The sequence below is a fragment of the Salvelinus alpinus genome, chromosome 31, assembly GCF_045679555.1.
Source record: "Salvelinus alpinus chromosome 31, SLU_Salpinus.1, whole genome shotgun sequence".
NCBI classification, from domain to species: Eukaryota; Metazoa; Chordata; class Actinopteri; order Salmoniformes; family Salmonidae; genus Salvelinus; species Salvelinus alpinus.
The window spans coordinates 39084871-39098589 of NC_092116.1; the positions used below are offsets into that span (position 1 = coordinate 39084871).

The 13719-nt window shown below is 40.3% G+C and overlaps 2 protein-coding genes across 9 annotated transcripts in view; one reads left to right on the forward strand and one right to left on the reverse strand.

Moving 5' to 3' along the window:
* LOC139561635 (butyrophilin subfamily 3 member A2-like) overlaps positions 1–13719 on the reverse strand; it is a 1433431-nt gene that overhangs the window by 1208104 nt on the left and 211608 nt on the right. The gene's annotated exons all lie outside the window — the stretch shown is intronic.
* The window catches only part of LOC139561637 (low affinity immunoglobulin gamma Fc region receptor II-b-like), a 286052-nt gene continuing 283315 nt past the window's right edge, over positions 10983–13719 (forward strand). For 6 of the 7 annotated variants that reach the window (XM_071378871.1, XM_071378876.1, XM_071378873.1 and 3 more), the window contains exons 1-2: positions 11000–11156; positions 13216–13260. In XM_071378871.1, coding sequence (XP_071234972.1) covers positions 11123–11156; positions 13216–13260 — 79 coding nt within the window. In that variant the 5' untranslated portion in view covers positions 11000–11122. Of the gene's footprint in view, positions 11157–13215; positions 13261–13719 lie in introns of all 7 variants that reach the window. The other variant, XM_071378872.1, reaches the window with a different exon arrangement.

Below are 13719 nucleotides of genomic sequence, written 5' to 3' on the forward strand. Positions count from 1 at the left end.
AGACGGGAGATGACAAGTGCCTGGATTAGGACCTGCGCCGCTTCCTGTGTGAGGCAGGGTCGTACTCTGCGAATGTTGTAGAGCATGAACCTACAGGAACGGGTCACCGCCTTGATGTGAGTTGAGAACGACAGGGTGTTGTCCAGGATCACGCCAAGGTTCTTAGCGCTCTGGGAGGAGGACACAATGGAGTTGTCAACCGTGATGGCGAGATCATGGAACGGGCAGTCCTTCCCCGGGAGGAAGAGCAGCTCCGTCTTGCCGAGGTTCAGCTTGAGGTGGTGATCCGTCATCCACACTGATATGTCTGCCAGACATGCAGAGATGCGATTCGCCACCTGGTTATCAGAGGGGGGAAAGGAGAAGATTAATTGTGTGTCGTCTGCATAGCAATGATAGGAGAGGCCATGTGAGGATATGACAGAGCCAAGTGACTTGGTGTATAGCGAGAATAGGAGAGGGCCTAGAACAGAGCCCTGGGGGACACCAGTGGTGAGAGCATGTGGTGCGGAGACAGATTCTCGCCACGCCACCTGGTAGGAGCGACCTGTCAGGTAGGACGCAATCCAAGCGTGGGCCGCGCCGGAGATGCCCAACTCGGAGAGGGTGGAGAGGAGGATCTGATGGTTCACAGTATCAAAGGCAGCCGATAGGTCTAGAAGGATGAGAGCAGAGGAGAGAGAGTTAGCTTTAGCAGTGCGGAGCGCCTCCGTGACACAGAGAAGAGCAGTCTCAGTTGAATGACTAGTCTTGAAACCTGACTGATTTGGATCAAAGCTAGCTATGACAATCGTTTTTTATTGCTTTTTTATTACATGTTCATGTCTTTATTGAACACAGAGTGTAAACATTTACAGTGCAGGTTGGAAAAAAGTATGTGAACCCTTGAATTTAATAACTGGTTAACCCTCCTTTGGCAGCAATAACCTCAAACGTTTTCTGTAGTTGCGAATCAGACCTGCACAGACCTGAATATTGAACCATTCCTCTTTACAAAACTGTTTCAGTTCAGCAATATTCTTGGGATGTCTGGTGTGAACACTCTCTTGAGGTCATGCCCCAGCATCTCAATCGGGTTGAGGTCAGGACTCTGACTGGGCCATACCAGAAGGCGTATTTTATTCTGTTTATTCTGCTGATTTACTTCTGTGTTTTTGGTCGTTGTCCTGTTGCATCACCCAACTTCTGTTGAGCTTCAATTGGTGGACATTCTCCTGCAAAATGTCTTGATAAACTTGGCAATTCATTTTTCCATAGATGATAGCAAGCTGTCCAGGTCCTTCTTCCGGGGTGTCCTCTTATGAACACCATTCTTGTTTAGTGTCTAACGTATCAGAGGGTCGTCAACAGAGATGTTAGCATGTTCCAAAGATATCTGTTAGTCTTTAGCTGACACTCTAGGATTCTTCTTAACCTCATTGAGCATTCTGCACTGTGCCTTTGCAGTCATCTTTGCAGGATGGCCACTCCTAGGGAGAGTAGCAACAGTGTTGAACTTTCTCCATTTACAGACAATTTGCCTTCCCGAGTACTGACCAACATCAAGGCTTTTAGAGATACTTTGTAACCCTTTCCAGATTTATGCAAGTCAACAATTCTAAATCTTAGGTCTTCTGAGATCTCTTTTGTTGGAGGCATGGTTGACATCAGGAAATGCTTCTTGTGAACAGCAAACTCAAATTTTGTGAGTGTTTTTTATAGGACAGGGCAGTTCTAACCAATATCTCCAATCTTGTCTCAAGACTCCAGGTTAGCTGAGTCCTGACTCCAATTAGCTGTTGGACAAGTCATTAGCCTAGGGGTTCACATACTTTTTCCAACCTACACTGTGAATGTTTAAATGATGTATTCAATATGGACAAGAATAATACAATAGTTTGTGTGTTATTAGTTTAACCCTTGTGTAGTCTTAACATTCTGTATACTCCCCTTGTCCTAAGGGTAAAAAATGACCCGCCTTCACTAAACCCCTAAAATAAAGCAGCTTAAAAACTTATTTGGGATCGGTGACCCTTCCACGGGACGGTTGAGCTAACGGAGGCTAATGCGATTAGCATGAGGTTGTAAGTAACAAGAACATTTCCAAGGACATAGACATATCTGATATTGGCAGAAAGCTTACATTCTTGTTAATCTAACTGCACTGTCCAATTTACAGTAGCTATTACAGTGAAATAATACCATGCTATTGTTTGAGGAGAGTGCACCATTTTGAACATGAAAAGTTATTAATAAACAAACACATTTGGGCAGTCTTGATACAACATTTTGAACAGAAATGCAATGGTTCAGTGGATCAGTCTAAAACTTAGCACATACACTGATGCCATCTAGTGGCCAATATATAAATTGCACCTGGGCTGGAATAATACATTATGGCCTTTCTCTTGCATTTCAAAGATGATGGTACAAAATAACTTTTGTTTTTTTCTTTGTATTATATTTTACTAGATCTGTTGTGTTATATTCTACTACATTCCTTTCACATTTCTATACATTTCTAAGTGTTTCCTTGCAAATGGTACCAATAATATGCGTATCCTTGCTTCAGGGACTGAGCTATAGGCAGTTAGATTTGGGTATGTAATTTTAGGAGAAAATTGAACAAAAGGGGCTAATCCTTAACCTTTACTTAACTTCTTGCAACTATAGGGGGTGCTGTTCCGCATTAGCATATTTGTGTCTCCAAATTAAACTGCCTCGTGCTAAATTCTTGATCGTACAATATGCATATTATTGTTATTATTGGATAGAAAACACCTTCTAGTTTCTATAGAAGTTGGAATTTTGTCTCTGAGTGGTACAGAACAATTTCTACAGCACTTTTCATGACAGGGTTCAGATTTCAGAAATGTTTACCTCTGATCTGGGGTCTGTTTTTAAGGCGACAGTGAATGCTATGAAGAAACCGACACTGCCTACGTCTTCCTCTGGGTGTCTGTACGTCATCACGTTTTCAATGAAATTGATGGGACCTTCACAGCCATTATAAAAGACGAAAATGTACAGAGACCCACCTTTCTCATTGTGCGCCTGAAGCGTAAAGGACATCGGACCTGCCTCGTTCCAAATCGTTTTCTAACCAGCAATATTTCTCCGGTCATGTTTTCAGTCGTTATAGTTCTTAAAAACATCATAATGTAGTTAATTTGAACCGTTTTATAGCAATTTATATCCGTTTAGTGCGATTTTGAGGAATTTCTTTGTTGTGCACTCTGAAAGTTTGGACACGTTTTAGGGTGTCGGTCGTTGGTGCTGGACATTTCGAAGGACAGAGGACATCTATCGACCAAAAGACGTTTATAACATAGAAAGGATACATTGCCCAAGAATCTGATGGAAGAACAGCTCAAAGTAAGCAATATTTAATATGATAAATCGTGTTTCTGTCGAAATATTTTAAACGCATATTTCGCCATTTTGTTTGGTATAGCTTCACTTGGCCAACCCTGTATTGAAAAGTAAGGATAATTTTAAAAATGTAAATCAGCGGTTGCATTAAGAACTAATTTGTCTTTCGATTGCTGTCAACCCTGTATTTTTTAGTCAAGTATATGATTAGCTTTCAATTAAACTAGATCACTCTGAAAGATGACGTCAGACTTTTTGAGGCTTGATTTCCTAGTATTTTCATTGTGTAACCACGGTTTTGTATGGCTAAATATGCACCTTTTCGAACAAACTGTATATGTATATTGTAAAATGATGTTACAGGAGTGTCATCGGAAGAATTCTGAGAAGGTTAGTGAAAAAATTAATATATTTTGGCGGTGATTACGTTATAGCGCTCTTTGGCTGGAATCGATGCTCTGTTAACGTTTGCACATGTGGTATGCTAACTTATCGATTTATTGTGTTTTCGCTGAAAAACGCTTAGAAAATCTGAAATATGGTCTGAAATCACAAGAACTGGGTCTTTCCATTGCTATGCTTTGTCTATTTTTATGAAATGTTTTATGATGAGTAAATTGGTCATACACGTTGCTCTATCTAGTAATTCTAGTCGATTTGTGATGGTGGGTGCAATTGTAAACTGTGATTTCTACCTGAAATATGCACTTTTTTCTAACAAAAACTATCCTATACCATGAATATGTTATCAGACTGTCATCTGAAGAGGTTTTTTCTTGGTTAGTGGATATCAATATCTTAGTTGAGCCGAATTGGTGATAGCACCTGAAGGAGTAAGAAACTGATGGAGTTAGAATAGTGGTGTATTTTGCTAACGTGTTTAGCTAATAGATTTACATATTTTGTCCTCCCTGTAAAACATTTTAAAAATCTGAAATGGTGGCTTTATTCACAAGATCTGTATCTTTCATCTGGTGTCTTGGACTTGTGATTTAATGATATTTAGATGCTACTATCTACTTTTGAAGCTATGCTAGCTATGCTAATTAGTGTGTGGGGGGGGTGGGGGGTGCTCCCGGACCCGGGGTAGAGGCTCGTGAAAGGTTAATATCCATCCCGGATCCGGGATCCTCCTCATCAAAAAAGCTGACTAGCATAGCCTAGCCTAACGGGACAGGGATATCATATAATATAATTTTCATGAAATCACAAGTCCAATACAGCAAATGAAAGATAAACATTTTGTGAATCCAGCCATAATTTCCGATTTTTAAAATGTTTTACAGCAAAAACACAATATGTATTTCTATTAGCTAACCACAATAGCCAAACACACAACCACATATTTTCACCATGTTTCCACCGCATAGGTAGCTTTCACAAAACCGACCAAATAGAGATATAATTAGTCACTAACCAAGACACAACTTCATCAGATGACAGTCTTATAACATGTTATACAATACATTTATGTTTTGTTCGAAAAATGTGCATATTTAAAGTATAAATCATAGTTTTACATTACAGCTACCATCAAAAATATCACCAAAGCAGCCAGAATAATTACAGAGAGCAACGTGAAATACCTAGATACTCATCATAAAACATTTATGAAAAATACATGGTGTACAGCAAATGAAAGATAAACATCTTGTGAATCCAGCCAATATTTCAGATTTTTTAAGTGTTTTACAGCGAAAACACAATATAGCATTATATTAGCTTACCACAATAGCCAATCACAAATGCGTTTATCAGCAGCAAAAGGTAGCGATCGCAAAAAAACAGCAAAAGATATAAAATGAATCACTAACCAACTTCATTCATTCATTAGAAGTTAATGCAACCGCTGTGTTAGATTTTAAAAAATAACTTTACCATACCACCAAAACGGCGGAGAATAGGACTCAACATTTTACACAGAAATACGAAATAACATCATGAATGTTTTCTTACTTTTGTTGAGCTTCCATCAGAATGTTGTACAAGGAGTCCTTGGTCCAGAATAAATCGTTGTTTGGTTTTAGAATGTCCATTTCTTCTGTTGAATTAGCAACCTTAGCTAGCCATGTGGCGCGAACATGCCCATCAACTCTTGGCGCAAAGAACGGAAAATTCCAAAAGTCCCAATAAACGTTGAATAAACTGATAAAACTCGGTTGAAAAAAACTACTTTATGATGTTATTATCACATGTATCAAATAAAATGAGAGCCGGAGATATTCGCCGTGTATAAGTAAGGCTTTTCAGAAGCCAATGTCGAGCTCCGCGGCGCGCCTTGGTAGACAAAGAAAATTCCTGACCTGCCACTTCAAAAGCTCTTGTTCGGCCTCAGATCAAGCTAGACACCCCATTCCACCTTCCACTGCCTGTTGACATCTAGTGGAAGGCGTATGAAGTGCATGCATATCGATAAATATAAGGCAATTGAATAGGCTGGCCCTGAAACAGAGCCTTGTTTTCAGATTTTTCACTTCCTACATGGAAGTTTGTTGCAAAATGAGTTCTGTTTTACTCACAGATATAATTCAAACAGTTTTAGAAACTTCTGAGTGTTTTCTATCCAATAGTAATAATAATATGCATATTGTATGATCTAGAAAAGAGTACGAGGCCGTTTCATTTGGGCACAATTTTTTCCAAAGGGAAAACAGCGCCCCCCTATTGACAAGAAGTTTTTAAGACATTTAAACCCCAAATCATTTTGCATGAAGAAATGTAAGGGATTTCTGCCCTCAGTTCATGCAAGAGACCACAGGAAACTTCTTTGATCAGATGTTAGTTTGTTTAATAAGGATTGCAAGCCGGATTGCAACCCGGAGTAAACACTTACAGTAATTTGCAAGTAACACACTCAGCTTTCAAGATGGTGTTTTCCCTTTTTATCCCCTACTGAGGTTCACCTGCCCAGAGTGATGTCCCTTAACTTTAATACCATATAAGCTCATTAATTCATAATTAACAGTTGCTATGACAAAGATGTCTCTGCTAGGCGGAGTTCAGCTTATTGTTATTTGCAGTTAGTTTCCCAATCCTTCTTCCTGTTATTCCTATGATGTGGTAGCAGAAGTAAGTCTGGAACACAGTATCAACAGGAACTGAAAGTATAGATTCAACTGTAGATCTTTTCATGCACTTGCACGATGTCTACCATTCATTCTTAATCTCAAAGCTAAAGCAAAACATCAATCATTGTACTTTTGCAATTACAGGTGTTCCTATAATGTAGAGATATTATACAATTCCTTTCAGAAACAACCTGTCATCCATCACAAACTTTGTGAATATCTGGGTTTACCCTCTTCACAATGCAGAAATACTGAATTTAAGAAGTGGACACCACTCGTTTTTATTACAACACACCTGTCATAAATGTTTCCTTTACTAAAGTAGAGGTTCATTATTATTATTATTATTATTGCTAAAGGTACTGCATAGGTGTAAACAATTATTTTGTAAGAGTTAGCACTAGTATAGCCTGTGTGCAGAAAGTAGTTTTGGATGCATTTTATTGAAGGGAAACAATAAGTCTAGTTATTTTAGGCATCATAGTGATATATTCTTATATACGGTACACTGAGGAATTCAGCTACAATATATACTAGTCTTCTCCCATTTTTTGAACCATTGCCCCCACCCACAAGGTGTATAAACAACAACAATAAATAATAATCAAATAAGATAACAGATACAAAACAAATACTTGAAGAACATAAATCAATCAACTCTAATTAGCACATGTAGGACAGTATGCAAGTGTGTGTGCATGGACTTTGCAGATGTATTTCTCACATGTGCAGCACATAGTATTTGTTTTACAGTCCATCTTTGGGGGGCAGAATTGGCATCTCCTCCTCTTGCCTGCCCCAGCTGCAGCCTCAGGTGGATCAGGACAAGATACAGCCCCCTTATCTCAGCTCACTGGTCACCATAGCAACACCCACCAACAACCAACTACCTACCTCATCCCCATATTCGTTTTTTTGGGGGGGGGGGTCTGTTTTTTTACACACCAGTAGTTATACCTGTATTTCTACTTGCACATCCTCATCTGCACATCTATCACTCCAATGTTAATTGCTAAATTGTAATTACTTCACCACTATGGCCTATTTATTGCCTTACCTCCTTACTACATTTGCACACACTGTATATAGATTTCTGTATTGTGTAATTGACTGTACATTTGTTTATTCCATGTGTAACTCTGTGTTGTTGTTTGTGTCGCACTGCTTTGCTTTATCTTCACCAGGTCGCAGTTGTAAATGAGATCTTGTTTTCAACTGGCCTACCTGGTTAAATAAAGGTGAAATAAATAAAATAAAAAACAGCTTTCAGAAGCGCTGCAGAGGCTGCTGTGCGGGGGAGGAGCTCCCTTCTTTGAGTGGGTTGGGTTACAAGGGCCTTTCCCAGCTGATCCAGGAACACCCTCCTCTTGTTCCGCTTATCAGGCATCCAGGTAGGGTTGATCTTGTTCCATATCACTCAGGCATTGTATGAGGACACATCAATGACATTATGGTAGATGACCAGGGGCCAGAGGGCAGTCATCCTCCTGCAGCTGTAAGTTCCAATCACCTTGTCCAGGTTGTCCACGCCTCCTTTGTTGTGTTTGTAGTCCAGGATGATGGCTGGTTTCCTGTCTTCATGATCACTGATCTCAGCTGTTTTGTGCAGTGTGCTCAGGAGGACCACATTCTTGTTCCTCTTTGGGAGGTAAGAAACTAGAGTGGTGGGGGTAAAGACAAACTTTGATGAGAAGGCCTCTCTCCCCCTTGTTGGGAGGAGTGCAGGGGGGAGCTCAGGCTTGTTCTTTCTAACTGTGCATGGTGATCTTCCTCTTCAGGAGTTGCTGGCTGAGTTCAATCAGTAGCACACATAATCTCAATATCTCATTGTGTGTGTGTGTGTGTGTGTATTTATGTTTTTTGTGGTGTGTAAATTATATTATAACAGCAGAGTCAAAAATGATGAACAAAGGAGATGTTTCACTTTTTCGTTGGAAAACATCATTTAGGGGTTTTTCTCTGCTGTTAAACATAGTGGCAGGTCGTGTTTTACCCTTAAGACAACACAAGGGTTAAACACACTGTGTTTGTCTACTGTTGTGACTTAAATGAAGATCAGATCAAAAGACCAATTTATGCTGAAATCCAGGTAATTCCAAAGGGTTCACATACTTTTTCTTGCCACTGTAGATAGATAGATATACACACACAATAAATATATATAAAATATATACAGTACCAGTCAGAAGTTTGGACACACCGACTCATTCAATGGTTTATCTTTATATGTACTATTTTCTACATTGTAGAATAAAGTGAAGACATCAAAACTATGAAACAACACATATGGAATCATGTAGTAACCAAAAAAGTGTTAAACAAATCAAAATACATTTTATATTTGAGTTTCTTCAAAGTTTCCACCCTTTTGTCCCACCTGGAAAAAAGGAACACCTATGTGAGAATGCTGTTCATTGACTACAGCTCAGCGTTCAATACCATGGTGCCCACAAAGCTCATCACTAAGCCAAGGATCCTGGGAATATATTCCTCCCTCTGCAACTGGATCCTGGACTTCCTGATGGGCCGCCCCCAGGTGGTAAGGGTAGGCAACAACACATCTGCCATGCTGATCCTCAACACTGGGGCCCCTCAGGGTTGGGTGTTTAGTCCCCTACTGTACTACCCGTTCACCCACGACTGCGTGGCCAAGCAAGACTCCAACACCATCATTAAGTTTGCTGACAACAATGAGACAGCCTATAGGGAGGAGGTCAGAGACCTGGCAGTGTGGTGCCAGGACAACAACCTCTCCCTCAATGTGAGCAAGAAAAAAGAGCTGATCGTGGACTATGAGAAAAGGAGGGCCGAACAGGCCCCCATTAACATCGATGGGGCTGAAGTGGAACAGGTTGAGAACTTCAAGTTCCTTGGTGTCCACATCACCAACAAACTATCATAGTCCTAACACACAAAGACAGTTGTGAAGAGGGCACCACAACACCTTTTCCCCTCAGGAGACTGAAAAGATTTGTCATGGGTCCCCAGATCCTCAGAAAGTTCTACAGCTGCACCATCGAGAGCATCCTGACCGGTTGCATCACTGACTGGTATTGCAACTGCTCGGCATCCAAACATAAGGCGCTACAGAGGGTAGTGCGTACCGCCCAGTACATCACTGGGGTCAAGCTTCCTGCCATCCAGGACCTATATACTAGGCGTGTCAGAGTACTGGCCAAAAAATTGTTAAAGACTCCAGTCCCCCAAGTCATAGACTTTTCTCTCTGCTACCGCACAGCAAGTGGTATCTGAAGCGGTACTGAAGCACCAAGTCTAGGAAGAAAAGGCTCCTTGACAGCTTCTACCCCCAAGCCATAAGACTGCTGAACAATTAATCAAATGGCTACCCAGACTATTTACCCCCTCTTTGTTTTTACACTGCTGCTACTCGCTGTTTATTAACTGTGCATAGTCACTTTACCCCTACCTACATGTACAAATTACCTCGACTAACCTGTACCCCTGCACATTGACTTGGTACCGGTACTCCCCGTATATAGCCTGGTTATTGTTATTTAATTTTCTTGTGTTACTTTTTGATTTTTTACTTGATTTTTTTTCATTTTAGTTTATTTCGTAAATATTTTCTTAGCTCTATTTCTTGAACTGCATTGTTGGTTAAGTTCTTGTCAGTAAGCATTTCATGGTAAGGTCTACAACTGTTGTATTCAGCGCATGTGACAAATAACATTTGATTTGATTTGATTTTGCCTTGATGACAGCTTTGCACGCTCTTGGCATTCTCTCAACCAGCTTCACCTATAATGCTTTTCACTCTGCGGTCCAACTCATTCTTAACCATCTCAATTGGGTTGAGGTCGGGTGATTGTGGAGGCCAGGTCATCTGATGCAGCAATCCATCACTCTCCTTCTTGGTTAAATAGCTCTTACACAGCCTGGAGTTGTGTTGGGTTATTGTCCTGTTGAAAAACAAATGATAGTCCCACTAAGTGCAAACCAGATGGGATGGCGTATCACTGCAGAATGCTGTGGTAGCCATGCTGGTTAAGTGTGCCTTGAATTTGAAATAAATCACAGACAGTGTCACCAGCACAGCACCCCCACACCATCACACCTCCTCCTCCATGCTTCATGGTGGGAACCACACATATGGAGTAGGGATTAGAGGTCAACCCTCTCAGATCTACAGTAGTGACTGATAGTAGGGGTTAGAGGTCAATCCTCTCAGATCTACAGTAGTGACTGATAGTAGGGGTTAGAGGTCAATCCTCTCAGATCTACAGTAGTGACTGATAGTAGGGGTTAGGGGTCAATCCTCTCAGATCTACAGTAGTGACTGATAGTAGGGGTTAGAGGTCAATCCTCTCAGATCTACAGTAGTGGCTGATAGTAGGGGTTAGGGGTCAATCCTCTCAGAATAACACAGTTGAGCACATGGGAATGGTTGGCTTTAACGGATATGACCCTAGTCCAGGGGTGGGAGGAATGGCAATGAAGAAATATACAGTGGTAGAGGAGGTATAGACAAGATAATCTACTCTCTCTGTTTCATCACCTAGTCAATGCTCTCAGATCTATAGAAGTATACAGTGGTAGAGGAGGAAGCATAAACAAGATCATCTACTCTCTCTTCCTCTGTTTCACCATGTCGTCAGCAGGGCCTTGTGTGTGTGGTCAGAACATGAAGGAGGAGGAGGGTACTGTAACTATAACTGGAGATCAGTCTCACTCAGCAGCAAGACATGATGGAACTCACACCACTCTACTGGCAGCTCTGTAAGTACTCTCTCTCTCTGTGTGTGTGTGTGTGTGTGTGTGTGTGTGTGTGTGTGTGTGTGTGTGTGTGTGTGTGTGTGTGTGTGTGTGTGTGTGTGTGTGTGTGTGTGTGTGTGTGTGTGTCTCGGCAGGTCAGATGGAACACATCAATGTTATAATCTGTACGGTTTAATACAGCGGGAAGGTTGAGCTATAATCTGTATGGTTTAATACAGCGGGAAGGTTGATCTATAATCTGTATGGTTTAATACAGCGGGAAGGTTGAGCTATAATCTGTATGGTTTAATACAGCGGGAAGGTTGAGCTATAATCTGTATGGTTTAATACAGCGGGAAGGTTGAGTTATAATCTGTATGGTTTAATACAGCGGGAAGGTTGAGCTATAATCTGTATGGTTTAATACAGCGGGAAGGTTGAGCTATAATCAGTATGGTTTAATACAGCGGGAAGGTTGAGCTATAATCTGTATGGTTTAATACAGCGGGAAGGTTGAGCTATAATCTGTATGGTTTAATACAGCGGGAAGGTAGAGCTATAATCAGTATGGTTTAATACAGCGGGAAGGTTGAGCTATAATCTGTATGGTTTAATACAGCGGGAAGGTTGAGCTATAATCTGTATGGTTTAATACAGCGGGAAGGTTGAGCTATAATCTGTATGGTTTAATACAACGGGAAGGTTGAGCTATAATCTGTATGGTTTAATACAGCGGGAAGGTTGAGCTATAATCTGTATGGTTTAATACAGCGGGAAGGTTGAGCTATAATCTGTATGGTTTAATACAGCGGGAAGGTTGAGCTATAATCTGTATGGTTTAATACAGCGGGAAGGTTGAGCCATAATCTGTATGGTTTAATACAGCGGGAAGGTTGAGCTATAATCTGTATGGTTTAATACAGCGGGAAGGTTGAGCTATAATCAGTATGGTTTAATACAGCGGGAAGGTTGAGCTATAATCTGTATGGTTTAATACAGCGGGAAGGTTGAGCTATAATCTGTATGGTTTAATACAGCGGGAAGGTTGAGCTATAATCTGTATGGTTTAATACAGCGGGAAGGTTGAGCTATATTCGGTATGGTTTAATACAGCGGGAAGGATGAGCTATAATCTGTATGGTTTAATACAGCAGGAAGGTTGAGCTATAATCTGTATGGTTTAATACAGCGGGAAGGATGAGCTATAATCTGTATGGTTTAATACAGCGGGAAGGTTGAGCTATAATCTGTATGGTTTAATACAGCGGGAAGGTTGAGCTATAATCTGTATGGTTTAATACAGCGGGAAGGTTGAGCTATAATCTGTATGGTTTAATACAGCGGGAAGGTTGAGCTATATTCTGTATGGTTTAATACAGCGGGAAGGTTGAGCTATAATCAGTATGGTTTAATATCTACAGTTGAAGTCGGAAGTTTACATACACTTAGGTTGGAGTCATTAAAACGCGTTTTTCAACCACTCCACACATTTCTTGTCAACAAACTATAGTTTTGGCAAATTGGTTAGGACATCTACTTTGCATAGTGGGGTCATATTAGTTTGTAGCTGAGTCTCCTCTTTCCATAGTGGGGTCATATTAGTTTGAAGCTGAGTCTCCTCTTTCCATAGTGGGGTCATATTAGTTTGTAGCTGAGTCTCCTCTTTCCATAGTGGGGTCATATTAGTTTGTAGCTGAGTCTCCTCTTTCCATAGTGGGGTCATATTAGTTTGAAGCTGAGTCTCCTCTTTCCATAGTGGGGTCATATTAGTTTGTAGCTGAGAGTCCCCTCTTTCCATAGTGGGGTCATATTAGTTTGAAGCTGAGTCTCCTCTTTCCATAGTGGGGTCATATTAGTTTGTACCTGAGAGCCTCCCCTTTCCATAGTGGTGTCATATTAGTTTGTATCTGAGAGTCTCCTCTTTCCATAGTGGGGTCATATTAGTTTGTAGCTGAGACAAACTTTCCACCCAGATGTGGAAGGCCAACAAGTGTTTACATCATGTACCATAGTGATAGTTCTCTCTGTGTGTTTCAGTGTTTCCATGATGTACCATAGTGATAGTTCTCTCTGTGTGTTTCAGTGCTGTTGAGTACACTGGTATACTGTAGCCTCGGACAAGGTGGAGGTGAGTACATTTCTCTATATTCATCACCTGTTCTATAATAGTAAAATGTATCTATATTCATCACCTGTTCTATAATAGTAACATTTCTCTATATTCATCACCTGTTCTATAATTGTAACATTTCTCTATATTCATCACCTGTTCTATAATAGTAACATTTCTCTATATTCCTCACCTGTTCTATAATAGTAACATTTCTCTATATTCATCACCTGTTCTATAATAGTAACATCTCTCTATATTCATCACCTGTTCTATAATATTAACATTTCTCTATATTCATCACCTGTTCTATAATAGTAACATTTCTCTATATTCATCACCTGTTCTATAATAGTAACATCTCTCTATATTCATCACCTGTTCTATAATAGTAACATCTCTCTATATTCATCACCTGTTCTATAATAGTAACATTTCTCTATATTCATCACCTGTTCTATAATAGTAACATTTCTC